This window comes from Mus caroli, chromosome 2, assembly GCF_900094665.2.
Source record: "Mus caroli chromosome 2, CAROLI_EIJ_v1.1, whole genome shotgun sequence".
NCBI lineage: Eukaryota > Metazoa > Chordata > Mammalia > Rodentia > Muridae > Mus > Mus caroli.
The window spans coordinates 160,439,294-160,453,402 of record NC_034571.1 but is presented as its reverse complement, the minus strand read 5'-3'; the positions used below and the strand labels follow the sequence as shown (position 1 = coordinate 160,453,402).

Here is a 14,109-nt window from a genome sequence, read left to right as displayed (position 1 = left end):
ATATATATATATATATATATATATATATATATATATATATACACATGTACACACACACATATGCACATATACACACAAGCATACTTACATACATATATGCACACACACATACACATGCACATACACCCCCCAACTCTCTCACATATACACATTTTTCTCTCCCTTTCCCTATCTCTCCTTCTCTCTCTTCTTCCCCCACATATATATATACACACACATATACACACAATCACACATACATACATGCACACACACATGCACACACATATATACATAATACACATAAACACACACATATGCACACATATACACACATACACACATATACACACACATACACCCCTCATCTCACACACACATACCTGCACACACACCTATCACACACATATATACACATGCACACTCACACAAATGCACACACATGCACACACACCCATTACACACATACATGCACACACACCCATTACATACACACACATGCAAACACCCCCATTACACACATACACACATGCACACACCCCCATCATACACACACACACCTACCTGCACACCGACATGCACTGCTAAAGGGACACAGTGGAGACCATGGGTTATTGGATCACCCTGGGATGCTCCTGTCCCTTCAGAGGCTGTTTTTGTCTCTCCAGATGGGCAGCAGATTTGGGAGATGGAAGCTACGGTGGATAAAGACAAGAGCCAGCCTGTAAGCCACCAGAGCTCAGTGCCCCCACTGAGGTCTCTGTCCCCTGTTCTCCCTTCCTTCCTCTCTCCTTCCCTTCTCTCCATCCCCACCTGTTCCTACCCTTCCCTCCTCCCGCATCTCCATCCCTCACTCCCTTTCCCACACCCTGAACTCAGAGATTCTCAGCAAGTACAGGCTGAACTTAGTCTCACTGGGCACGCACAGAGCCCAGGCCCTCTGGTGTGTGACAGTGTCATCTCCATGCACTTTGCTAGATCAACTTCTCTTGCTGGGATGAAAAGTTAAATTCCTTTCAGTCAGATGTAGGGCACAAAGCCAGCCTACCTGCCGTGGGGTGGGCTGGGTGGACACGCTCAGGATCTGGGTGGGAATCCAGGCACACTACATGTGGTCAGGATCATGACACCTGCTTCCTTCTAGAACATGCTTTTTGTTGAGATCCCCGAGTATCGCAACAAGCACATCCGCGTGCCCGTGAAAGTCAACTTCTACGTCATCAACGGAAAGAGGAAACGAAGTCAGCCACAGCACTTTACCTACCACCCAGGTGAGACATTCTCCCCCATAGCCTGCTCAAGACACCCACGCTCTGCTCTCCGCAGAGTTACCTGGGCAAAGGGGCTCCCTCCCTCCCAACCTGTTGTCTCTTGTGTCGGACGGTGGGTAAGGGCACTTACAGACAGCTAAGCAGGTGGATCTTGCTGCTTCTCTTTGTCATGGGTTTGGTCACATTCAGTGTAAGGTAGACATGCTCTAGAACTCTCAGGGTCCTTGACTGGCCCCACATGGGTGGGGTGTAGTTATTTGGGGCACAGCCAGACCAGGTCCCATTCATGAAATTCTTTTAGCCAGAGAAAGTGGAGCTAACTTCATGGAGTGCTTCCAGAGGAAACTCTAAGGCGACTCGTGGGTTCGGTGACTATAGTGGATAAATTGGGAAAGGGTGAGAAGGTTCACCCTTGGGTCAGCCTCCATCCCGACCCCTGCTGCCACCCAACAGGTTAGGAAAGACTTACTGGCCTGTAATCCTATAATCCCAGCCCCAAACTCCCTAGTGCACTGCTGTCCTCCTACTGGTCCACATGTCAGGCCTCGGTAGGCTCAGTTTCATCAGGGTGCATGGCAGGCTTGAGCAGTTCCTATGAGGATGTCACTGAGGGCCAATGTGAGTGACTTCCTGTCAGGAGCACAAGCGGGGTTCCCAGGCCCTAGGAGAGCCTTGCATAGGCTGCAGGAGAGCCTCATAACAGCCTTCATGTGTAGCAGTCCCGTTAGCAAGGAGCCTGCATTCTGGTGTGTTCTCCCCGAGCCTGCATTAGCAAGGCCTCCCTGAGCTGAGCCTTAATGCTTGGCTGGTGGAACAGGACCCCAGCAAGGCCCAAACCCTCAGGTCTCTAGTAGTCCAGGATGGAGATGCTGGCCCTTGAAAGGCATTTTCAGAAGTCATCTTGGGGATCTTGAGTCAGAATCACGCTTCTGCTTGCCTCTTCCAACTCTGACCCTCAGGAGGTGGCCCCACTTATACTTAGGGACAATCCTGTCACCTGTTTGTGTAGTTGTCCCTCCCTCTAGGACCCTGTGATGTTTAAGCAGGATTTGGGGCAGATTGGCAGCCACTTTTCTGGTTGCTATGACCAGCACCTGACAGAAGTAACTTAAGGGACAGGTGAAAGGTTCCCGCTGACTCTTGGAGCGGATATAGGCTTCCATGGCAGGAAAGGCTTGGGAGTGCAAGGCGGCTGCTCGTGGCACATCAGTCAGGAAGCAGAGAGACGAATGCTTCTACGTAGTTCCTTTTCTCCTTTTTCTTCAGTCCAGGATCCCAGCTTCCTATTTAGGGTGAATGTGAAGACCCCCAGCCCTGCCTTTGTTCAGGGACCTGGGGGTCTTCACATTCACCCTAAATAGGAAGCCCTTCTCAGACATTCCCAGAGGTTTGTCTCCAACTGATCCCAGATCCAGATGATGGGGTCAAGAGGAGGTGGGGGTCCCCACAGGTTTTCTCTTCTCCTCTTCCACCCTGAGAAACAAGGCTGTGCAGATATAAGGGTAAGCCTAGCTTCCACCTGTCCACGGCTGGGCCAGGAAAGCCTGTAGTTCAAGGGCATTCCAAGGTCAAGTGTCACCTGAAGGCAATCCCAGGGGTCTCTTGTAGCCCAAGGATAACAGACCGGCCATGCTCCCACCCATAAAGCTTCGCAAAGCCAGGCTCGCTTTTCCTTCTCCTTGGCACACATCCACAGGTCGCCATGATCGCCTCAGCCCCGTGCTCTTCTCTCCCACAGTCCCTGCCATCAAGACAGAGCCCAGCGATGAGTATGAACCATCTTTGATCTGCAGCCCCGCCCATGGAGGCCTGGGGAGCCAGCCATATTACCCACAGCACCCAATGCTGGCCGAGTCCCCCTCCTGCCTTGTGGCTACCATGGCCCCCTGCCAACAGTTCCGCTCGGGGCTCTCATCCCCTGATGCTCGCTACCAACAGCAGAGCCCCGCAGCTGCCCTCTACCAGAGAAGCAAGAGCCTGAGTCCCGGCCTGTTGGGCTACCAGCAGCCGTCCCTTCTGGCAGCACCCTTGGGTCTGGCTGATGCCCACCGCTCTGTGCTGGTGCATGCTGGTTCTCAGGGGCAGGGGCAGGGCTCCACCCTGCCACACACATCCTCGGCCAGCCAGCAGGCCTCACCCGTGATCCACTACTCACCCACCAACCAGCAGCTTCGAGGTGGGGGTCACCAGGAGTTCCAGCATATCATGTACTGTGAAAACTTCGGCCCCAGCTCTGCCAGGCCTGGCCCACCTCCCATCAACCAAGGTCAGAGGCTGAGCCCGGGCGCCTACCCCACAGTCATCCAACAACAGACTGCCCCAAGCCAAAGAGCTGCCAAAAACGGACCCAGTGACCAGAAGGAAGCTCTGCCCACGGGAGTGACCGTCAAACAGGAACAGAACCTGGACCAGACCTACCTGGATGACGGTAAGAAGCTGTGCTCCCTCAGTGTCCCCATCCTGGGTGTCCCTGTGTACCCTGCCACCTCCTATGCCTCCGTACCTCCATTTTAACTTGAGGGCTGAGAATAAGATAATCTTTAAGATAACACACACCATCTCCCTATGGGAGTGTAGGGGTAGATGCTGGCAGTCATAGGTGTCCCCTCCCGCCACTCAGTAGGAAAGGCCAATGAAGGGAGTTCTGGCCACCGGGGTATCCCCTGAGGTCATGAGCTGGGTCTGTTTTACCACTTCCATACTCTCCTTCCGTGACCCCATTTAGACGGAGGGCAGGAAAGCAAAAAGGAAGGGAGAGAAGCCTTCTTTCTTTCCCATAGAGGAAAATCCCATTTTATGGCTCTCTTCTGTGCACGGGGAGGGGCGGAGACCGAGGCGAGAACATAACCCTTGAAAGGGGCTCTATCAGGACCATGAATGGGGGCTGTGGGCAGCTCTGCCACGTGCTGCCAGGACACAGAGACCATTGAGAGAGGGTAGCAATGGGCTTCCGCTGTGTGGAGCTCAGCTGATAGGGAGGCAGGGCCAGGAAGAGGATGGAAAAAGGCTTGGTATGGAGGGGTCCCCCGCTTGTGGGCACATAGCCTGGCCAGAGGCATAGCTGTCAAAGCAATCATGACAGGGGTTGTTAGGCTCTCAGAGGAAGGCCACACTCTTGAGATAAGCAAGGGGTACCTGGAAGGCGTCGAGGGTGGGACAGGTAGAGGAGACTTTGAAGCTCTAGGTGATGAGGAATCTGGGATGAGGGGCTCAGAATTGAGAGGAAACACCAAGTAGCCCAAGCTGCCCCTGTCCCCAGCTCCAGCTCCGATAGCAGCGCCCAGAACCCCAGGTGTAACCAGCCTTATTCCATTCCATGTGGAGGGGGCTGACCCCATTGGAGGCAAGGAGATTAGTGTCTGAACAGGGCAGGCGCTTCCCAGCAGCCTCTGGGAACAGAGATGTGCCAACCCCTCACACTCCCACCTTGCCAGTCATCTTTCCTTAAAGATGAATGCTAATCGCCTCGGTTATAGAACTGCAGGTATATTCCTTGGTGGGTCAGAGGTGGTCACTGGTGTCTGCTACATCCCCAGATCTATGGATGGGATGGCTCCTGTTACAGAGGAAGCAGCTGGGCTTGGGACCCTGGGAGGCTTCCAGAGGTGGCTTTCTAGACACAGGCAGGCTCACCGGTATGTTGGTGTGAGCCTCCATTCTCCAACATGGTTCAACCCTCGGGGATTTGATGGCTTCCACTGCAGGATTCTTTTCTTCAGTACCTTCTCCACAGTGTCTGTCCCCCCACCCCCACCCCAACTCTGCCCCGTAATTGGTGAGAATCCTCTGCTGGATTTAAAGTCTCTGCCTTTAAAAGGTGTAAAGGTTGGGTTGTTGCAGGACATCTCAGAACCTTGACTGTCCTGGTTGACATGAAAAAATCTGTAAGACCAGGAGGTGCCCTGGTACTTCCTAGACAGCAGAATGAGTTAGACACTCTGAAGTTAGACATTCCTGCGGTCTTTGGTCCTACACACACACACACACACACACACACACACACACACACAGAGTCCTGGAGGTGTGGCCCATAGCAGGTCTGGCCTGAAGCCCAGCACTGGTCCTTCACCTGCTATATTCAGGTGTCTCCATTTACGCTTTGTCCTCTCCACCCCCTCCCAGACCTGAGTCACGTGTCCCCAAGGCAGCAAGGTGTCATTGGCCACTTTATGCTTGGTGCTTGTCTCACCCTGTCCCCAAGGTTCTGTTCATTGTAGCCTGCTGTGCTCCGAGGTGAGATGCGGGCAGTTTGGCTCTTGATTACAGAGGTCCTCCTGGTCCTGCACTGGGGGAACAGTCCCATACATCCCTCTGAGGTACAGGGTTCTGAATTCTATTGTTTGGGGTTTATTGTAGACAGGTGGACTCTAGACATGCTTCCATCTGCCTGAGGGTGACTGGGTGTGGCTTCTTTCCTTCTAGCTGTCATTTAAAGGATTCTCTCCCATTAAAGCCAGAATTGGCTGCCTAGAACATGGGCCACATACTTACAGTGTGTGATCAGGGGTACAGTGGACACGAGGCCTGGCCTCTGCGTAGAGGCAAGCATTGGCCTCAGAAGTTTGTTCTGCCTCTCCCTTGGGTCCAAGGCGCTCCCCCACACCTCCACCCTGTGCTTCCACACTTGGCCCATGGCCACGTGCCCTATCACATGCACCTCTTTTGGGCTGTATTCCTGCATGCTCTTGAGGCCTTTCTGAGCCTGTTCTTCCTTAGGCTGAGAATCCATCTGCTTTCCCACTCTGATGGTCAAAGATGCTTACAAACGTTTCCTTGAAATGGGAAATGTGACATTCCAGGTACAGCGGGCCTCCCTCATCCATCCTTGTCATGTGGTCTGCAAACATTGACCTGCATTCTCCTGCCTGTAAACCCTTCTGGAATTCATCTCCCTTCCTGAAGCTCTGTATTGTACTGGACGTTTCAGGCCGCACAGGGCAGCTGGTCCAGTAACCAAGTCTCTTCCTGTCCCTTCTCCATCCTCTCCAGCTCCCCTGTCCTCACCCTTCACCCTTCCCCTCTCTTCTTGACTCCCTGATCTCCCACCATTCATGCCCAGATCCCCAAGTTTTTTGCTGGCTGCCTTCTGAGCTAGGTACTGCTCTGGGCTTTGGGTGGGTGGGATGGATGGGGGCAGGGCACGAAGCCTTGCACGTGGGGCATTTTTGTTATGTGATTTGTGCCTTTATTATAAGGATAGATATAAGTGTAGATGCCCATGTATAAGGGAGTGTATCATGACAAGTGGGGGCAGTTACACAGGTTCAGAACTGGAGGGCAGACATGGCGCAGGGTGGGCACAGCTCCAAGAAGGTCTGAAGGAAGAGCATTTGGGGATGGGTGGACAGGAGGCCTGGTGGCCTTGAGGTCGGAGCAGCAGGAGCTGTTGGGGGGGGCGTTCTGCAGCTGTGATCTAGGTATTTTTGGAGAAGATGGCTCTGGCTGCCTTTGCAAAACAGATGCTAGGGAGGCAAGCGTCATTTCTAAGACAATCAGAGGTTTATGGTCACCTCCCTTAGCTGTTGGTTCCCATCCTTCCGTTTCAGATATTCCTGTTCAGCCTTGGTCCAAAATATTGGAAAATTCTGGAAAGAAATCGTTTTTACAGTTTTTCCTATAATGATCCTTTTACTGTCGGTGGTCTAGTTTGTGAATTAAGTTACCTCCCAGGTTTTCATGTTTAGATAACACGAAGCATTCATAGGGACACGGCCAGCTTTGTTGAAGGCAAATCCCCTGCGGATGGAGATGGAACCGATCTGAGCACCTTTCCCTGAGTTGGGTTGTTTGAGATTCATCTCAAAGTGCCAAAGTAGGACAAGAGTGTAGGTCACCTCTACCACTTCCTCGGTGTGAATGCAGGGCTCTGTACATAGTAGTAGGTCATTGGGAGTGAAACCAAGGGGGACTCAGAAGTGACTGTCACCACTGGTGACTCCTCCTGGGAGCCATGGTGATGCCGCAGATGAACTGTGGTTTAGGGGTCATCAGGCCAGCTTACCACCAAGCCCACCGCAGACCCTGGGGACATGGTCATGCCCTTAGGTCTTAGCCACAGGAAGGAGACTGTGGGGGCAGAAGGAGCTGGGGCCCAACTCAGCAGACACCCTTGATGTCTTTCTCCCTCCCGGGGAGAAAGGATGTGGTCTGCTGCTGGCTGGAGCCTGGAGGGGACCTATGGGGACAGCCTTCGCTGTGCACACATGTGAGCAAGAGTGTCCTGGGATGGGAAACACCAGTTTGAAAGCCACTTCAGTCCTTGTTCTTCATAGGAAAAGCGTGGACAGGAGACGTTGGCTGGATGTAAACTGAGTGTTTTCCACTCCATTTAAATATCGGACTGTATTATCGCCAACCCCCAAATCGAGTATACAAGTGGGTCACCCCAGAATTACAGCCTGAATCTCTGCAGAATGCTTTGTGTATGGGCCTGGGTACTAGGTTTGACACGCAGAGCCTTGTGTGTGCTAGACAAGCGGTCTAACTCTGAGCCATGTTCCTAGTCCTTTTCCCAGGTTTACGTTGTTTTCTTTGTCACTGAGCCATGAGATTCGGGTGTCAAAAACTGACTGTGTTTATGTACTACAGCCCTCTGCTGGGTATAGGAAGGAACCTGCAATATATAAAAGGGTTTTTTTTTTTCCCCACCCCTTTCCTTGTAGAGAATTAGTCCCAGTGCCTCGGGGACAGTGTCACTCACCCTGGGGACTTCTGGGGATTCTGCGTGTGGTCAGGAGCAGCTGCTGATCCAAGTCCTTCCCTTCCCATAGAAGGAGCAGCACACATCCCTGTGCACAGACACTGGAAGGTCACTCTCGGCCACAAGCACAGAGGACAGGGTGCCCTACACACTTATCCCATGCCAAGCAGGGCCGGTTCTGGTTCATGAGTCTGAGCTCAGTTCGGGGCCTGCTGGGTCTAGAGGTTCTGGCTGGGCTTCCGTCCTGGGTGTCTGGCCTCAGTGTCCCCACTGTGGTAAAAATGGCTTCCAAGTCTCAAGATTATTAGAAAAAGAGAAATGGGAGCTTCCCAGTAAGGGGTGTGTGTGTGTGTGTGTGTGTGTGTGTGTTTGTGTGCTTGGGTGTATACTCTGTGTGTGTGTGTGTGCTTGCATGTGTACTGTGTGTGTGGAAGTTGGAGGTCATCCTTGGGTGCCCATCCTCACCTTCTACCTTATCAGAGACAGGGTCTGTTCTTCTCGCCTGTGTATTCTGGGCTACCTACCTGCAAGCTCCTGGGAGTTCTTCTGTCTCTGCCTTCCACCTTGCTGCAGGAGTACTGAGATCACCGGCATGCAGTACTGTATCCAGTTTTCATGGGGTCTGGGGATCTGAGCTCATGTCTTCATGTTTGCACTGAAAGTGCGTTCATTACCCACTGAGCCATCCCCCCAGCCCCCTAGAAAGTCTCTGACAGGGATCCACAAGCATGGTGAACAGTTAGTCACATTGGTCAGATCCTTCTGCCCCACCTCCAACAGCAGCAGCAGCAGCAGCAGCAGCAGCATGACCTTTAGCCCAATATCTTCTGGGCTATGCCGATATCATCGAGAGAAGCTGGGCTTTGAAAAAAAGAGCCTTGAGGTTGACTCAGCCTGAATCCCTCTCATCCTACCAGGCTTCCTCTTGTCAATTCAGAAAAACCTTAGAAAGTTCCCAGGTTCAGAAAACCCCACCTGGGCCCAGACAAACCCACAGAGCTGGCGAGGGCTACTGTTTGCAGATGGCTTACCTGAGCTCAAAGTGGGTCTGAGTGGCTTTCCTTGCAGTGGCTTAGCTCTGTCCCTTGGCGCACCTCCACCCTACCCCTCCTGACCACTCTTGTGCCACTTAGACCTTCCAGACTATTCTCTGTGCGCTCCTGCTGCTGGCTCACATGATAAAGCCTCCTTCCAGATGCTGCTGCAGGCCTTAGAAAAGCTCTGCCTGCCCCTGGGATGCTGCAGGGCAGCTGTTTTCAGAAGATGGGCCCTTGGCTTTGGAGGTCAAGAAACACTAAGACACAGAAAGCCTGTCCCAGAATGGCTGCCCCCCTCAGCCTTTATGCCAGAGTAACAGGTTCTCCATGAGCACCCAACATGAAGAACCCAGTGCCCAGCATGGAGAACCCAGTGCCCAGCATGGAGAACCAAAATGGCCCTTGCCCCATGCACAGCTGAGTCTTTCATTACGACTTACGTGGCTCTGCAGAACAGCCTCCTCCTCCTCCCGGCTGTTTTCTCGAAACCACAGTGGGCAAAACGGGTCGGTTTAGCAAGAGGAATGGATAGCTCAGCATTTGGCAAATGTCACAGAGGCCTCTCTGGATTCTTCAGTTCCCATTAGGACAGAGGCAGAAGGGCCCAGGTGCCCCTCTGCCTTGGTGAGCACACAAGTGCAGGACCCACTCGGCACTTCACTGGTGTCAGGATAGATGCCATGCACGGCAACTCCAGGAGAAATTGGGGTATCGCCCATAGAGCGGCATAGATTGTAATGAGACTCCATCTCCCAGACCACACCTAAAGTAATGTTGTGTGCGTTTGTAATATATAAATACCTATTTATTCCCCTCAAATACCTACTCTAGCTCTAGCCTACTGCTCTATGGAAAAGCAAACGCACCCAAAAGCAAGTTAGTGGCTGAAGGCTAGGAACCGACTGGCCAGCAGCTAGCCGAATCTTCCTTCTGTGCATTCTCTGATCTTTTATCCCTGTTGGTAAATACATTGTGGACAGCCAGCTGGCAGAGGGAGTTCTGTTTTCCCAGGGCACTAGCTCCCACCCCATGCCTCTTTTGTGAAGAGTCTGTAGCTTTTTCCCCTCCATCCCACAGAGCTACTATTTGGATTCTGCCTTTGGGCTGCGGACTTGTCTCTTACCCTGGACGCCTTTGACTTGGTTTTCGCACCTGGAGAAGGGCCTGCGTCTTGGGGAATGATGAAACCATCAACTTGGCTCCTTCCCATGGTGTTTTTGACACCTCTTTAATTTTTTATTGATCTGGAGATCCAGTCACCTTGAGACCGTTTATAAAGGAAGAGCCGGGCCTGCTTTGTCCATCCATCTGTTGGTTCTGTCTGTGGGTGGAGGGGAAGATACTCAGGGTTGGGCAAGAAGGGTGTCTGTTCAGGTCCTTAGCTGCAAAGCTTGCCCACTTGGGCCGATGTCTGTTTTGTCCTCTACGCTGCTCTGAAACTAGATCTCTGGACAGGAGAGCAGAGCAGAGAGCCCCTGGGTCACGTTGCAGCCAGTGTGGGGCATCCAGCTCGGGCTTGGGCAAGACTGCTGCATGCAGGCGCTTTGCACTAAACTGCCTGCTGTGAGCTAACAAATAGGTCTCATCTGTGGCCCTGTGACTCTGCTGTCCCAGAGAAGCTGGAAAGACACTCCCTGCTCGCTGTTTTTCCAAAAGTCTGGACAAATAGGCATTCTGTTGTATAAACTAATGGCGGTGGGGGTGGGTGCCTGTGAAATGTCCAGCGGCTGGTGCTCACCGCAGGGGCTGATGCTCACTCACTGCTGAGGCTGGTGCTCGGTGCTCACTGCTGAGGCTGGTGCTCGGTGCTCACTGCTCACTGCTGAGGCTGGTGCTCACCGAGGGCTGGAGCTTACAGACTTCTAGGAGTTGATAGAGTCTTTTTTTTTTTTTTTTTTTTTTTTTGGGGGGGTTTTTTTTTTTTTTTTTTTTTTTTTTTTTTTTTTTAGAGGTTGGATTTTTTATTTTTTGGCTTTCTGATTTTAATTGGAAAACCCAAGAACTACTGAAAGGAAATAAAACTTGAGACCTGTGATTCATGTAATGTATGTCAAATAGCCCAAAGAGTTGTTTGTGAGCTTTGAAACCTGGGGCTGAGAACATGATAGAGTCTTTTGAATTCAGTTTTATTGGGTACCTAAAAATGAACTGATCCCAAACTGACTAACTAGCTCCCTCCGTCTCTTCCTAACACATGGATTGGGTTGGAGTCAGCTCTTGCATGTGGAAAAGGAAAACCTGTTGGCGTTCCCTGGGTGCAGTTAGCTTGAAGATTTTGCTTGGCTCACCTACACAGTGGTTTTGTTTTTTTTTTTTTTTAAATATATTTAGATTAGATGCAGCACTAAAAAAGCAGGGAATTGTACGGGGTGGGGGTGGTGGAGAGAGGGAGAAGGGAATGGATTTTCAGGGTCCCGTAGAAAAGCAAAGGATCTGGCTACTTGGGACCTGCATTCCAGCTCAGCAGCCATCAGGAGTCAGAGTCAAGGCAAGCAAGCCCCAAGTATAGTGGCTGCCTGAGGATACAGCCTCTCCTGCATTCACGCCCCTACCACCTTTATCATGGTGGTAGACTGGGGTCTGGACTACTTAGCATCAGACCATTTATTGGACTTTCTGTAGTTGGAGACCTATGGGCATTTTTTTTTTCCTGAGACAGGTTTTCTCTATGTAGCCGTGGCTGTCCTGGAACTCACTCTGTAGACCAGGCTGGACTCGAACTCAGAAATCCGCCTGCCTCTGCCTCCCAAGTGCTGGGATTAAAGGCGTGCGCCACCACACCCGGCTTATATGCCCATGGGCATTTAATATGAGATTCACTTCAGAAACATAATTTACCCTTGTGGGTGGCTAAGGTATCACCTGAACAGGTGGGAACCTGGGAAAGCTCTCTCGGCCTCTGCCAGCCTGCCTTTTTCTTCCTCACGCCTGAGGGACCTTTAAGTGGGTAAGACTTTTAAAAGTCTCTCTGTGCATATGTGTACATGCATGTATTTGCGTGTGTGCACGTGTGTCTGTGGAGGTCAGAGTCTTCTCACTTGTCACCTTAATTTTTTGAGGCAGTGTCTCTCACTGAGCCTGGGGCGCACTGACCTGGCTGGCCAGAGAACCCCAGGAATCCACCTATCTTCCCAGGACTGGGATCATCAGTGTACAGCCCTGCAGGTCCCGCCTTTTGACCTGAGTTCTGGGTCTTCCTGCTTATGCAGCAGGCACTTACTGCCGAGCCAGCTCCCAGACCAACTTGTTTCATGATTTTATCCTGTGTTTGCGTTTAGAGTGGCTGCCCTGGTTCTGCGTGTGTCGTACCCCACACTGCTCTGTTGCTTCTCTATACTAAACAGTGTCCCCCCCCCAAAAAAAAAGTCTCATAAGGATGAGTTTATCACAGCAGGTATTTAACCATTTTTACTTCGAGAAACAGAAACTTGGTGGTTTGTCCTGTGGAATTTCTCCTGGCCCAGTTCCTTTCAACCTTTTCAGCTTGGTCCTCTGTCTCTGATGCCCTGTTTGTTAGTGGCCATTTGAGAGGTGTGACAGTCACAGGAGGTGGTGCATCTTCACTTTGAGGGGTGTGGCTTCAGGTGGCCGCTATCCTTGGAGGTTAGGAACACTTGCTAGGGAATGCCTCCCTCCACAAATGCCCTGGTTGACTGCGCTGGGTGACCTCTCTTCCCATCCAGCCGTCCCTTCCTCTCCTGTGAGCTGGAAAACATCTATAAAGGGAAACTTCCCTGCGCCCACAATGGGAGAATTCAGATAGATGGGGAAGCCCGATGAATGCCCCGATTCTTCCCCGTTATTTACCATTTAAAAAATCATAGGTCAGTTTGTTAATATGCTTCCTTAGTGATCAGCTAGGGCTGTTTGTGCGTGACTTATTTGGAGCCATTATGAACTCATGGCCTTACCATAACTGATGTTTTAAGGTTTGAATGGCCGGTTTGAGCAGGTCTTTTTGTCCCTGTCATCGGTTGGTTCTAAATAAGGACTTCCTACCCTCTCTTCCTGTGCGTAGCAATGTGCCGGAGGCTTCGGGCAGAAAAGAGTCCTATGTGCAGACTGAGTCTTGCACGTTCTCCCAGCTATATCAACAATACAAATATTATAAGAGCCAAAATTACATAATTACATACGACCCATTGATACTCCTCGAGGACAAATTTAAACCAGAGTCATTCTGACCTCTGAGCCCCTCTAATGGTTTAAAGAAGGCTGACTGGCTATAACCGGCTCAGTCATCTCTCTCTTAAAGAACCTGGGGCTATGGCTCAGTTGACAGAGGGTGAGAGACCCTGGGTTTCTGCAATCGCAGCCCTGGTGAGGTGGAGGCAGGAGGACTAGGAGTTCAGCAGCACCACTGGCTAACTTGCACTGCCTGACTCAATCTCCAAAAAATAAGAACTTTTTAAAAAACAACCAACCAAAACCTCCCTGTTACCATTTCCCATTGTCATTCTCAAGCGTGGGGAATGTCTAATGACATAAAGTACAGTGCTCATAGTGTCGACTGCTTTGTAAATGCTCTCCTGGGTCCAAGGAAAGAACTGAGTCTGGCCACTTGGTGTCGAGTCACTTTCTATGTAGTCCTGTTCTGCCCCCTCCCTGTGGCGTCTCACGCTCCGTAAGAGGTCCCTGTGCGCTGGGCGGTGGTGGCACACACCTTTAATCCCAGCACTCGGGAGGCAGAGGCAGGCGGATTTCTGAGTTTGAGGCCAGCCTGGTCTACAAAGTTGAGTTCCAGGACAGCCAGGGCTACACAGAGAAACCCTGTCTCGAAAAACCAAAAGAAAAAAAAAGTCCCCGTACTGTATATGGCATTCCATGGTTTGGGCTCTGCCCCTCACAGGAGGGTCTGCATGTGGTATTGTCAGTGAGAAGCTGGCTCCAATTCAGCCATGATGGCATTGAGGCTGCCTCAGCTACCAGGCCTCAAGCAAGCACAGTGCCTGAACTCAGCATGTTCTCACTCCAAGCATGGTAGGTAGCACCCTGGATTCCATACTGGGGGTTCCCCCTTTGTTTCTGAGCAGCCATCTGAACAGTCAACTTGGTTCTTAGGCCTGAGAAGCCTCCTGGAAGCAGCCTCTCTATGCAGTTTCCTGGAATTTGCTTTTGCTTT

General features: G+C 51.5%; 1 protein-coding gene across 4 annotated transcripts in view; it reads left to right on the top strand.

The window, feature by feature from the left end:
• The window catches only part of Nfatc2 (nuclear factor of activated T cells 2), a 126,701-nt gene that overhangs the window by 95,202 nt on the left and 17,390 nt on the right, over positions 1-14,109 (top strand). For all 4 annotated transcript variants that reach the window (XM_021180900.2, XM_021180887.2, XM_021180854.2 and 1 more), the window contains 3 exons: positions 648-703; positions 1,124-1,250; positions 2,989-3,678. In XM_021180900.2, the coding sequence (XP_021036559.1) occupies positions 648-703; positions 1,124-1,250; positions 2,989-3,678 (873 nt within the window). The remainder of the gene's footprint in view (positions 1-647; positions 704-1,123; positions 1,251-2,988; positions 3,679-14,109) is intronic.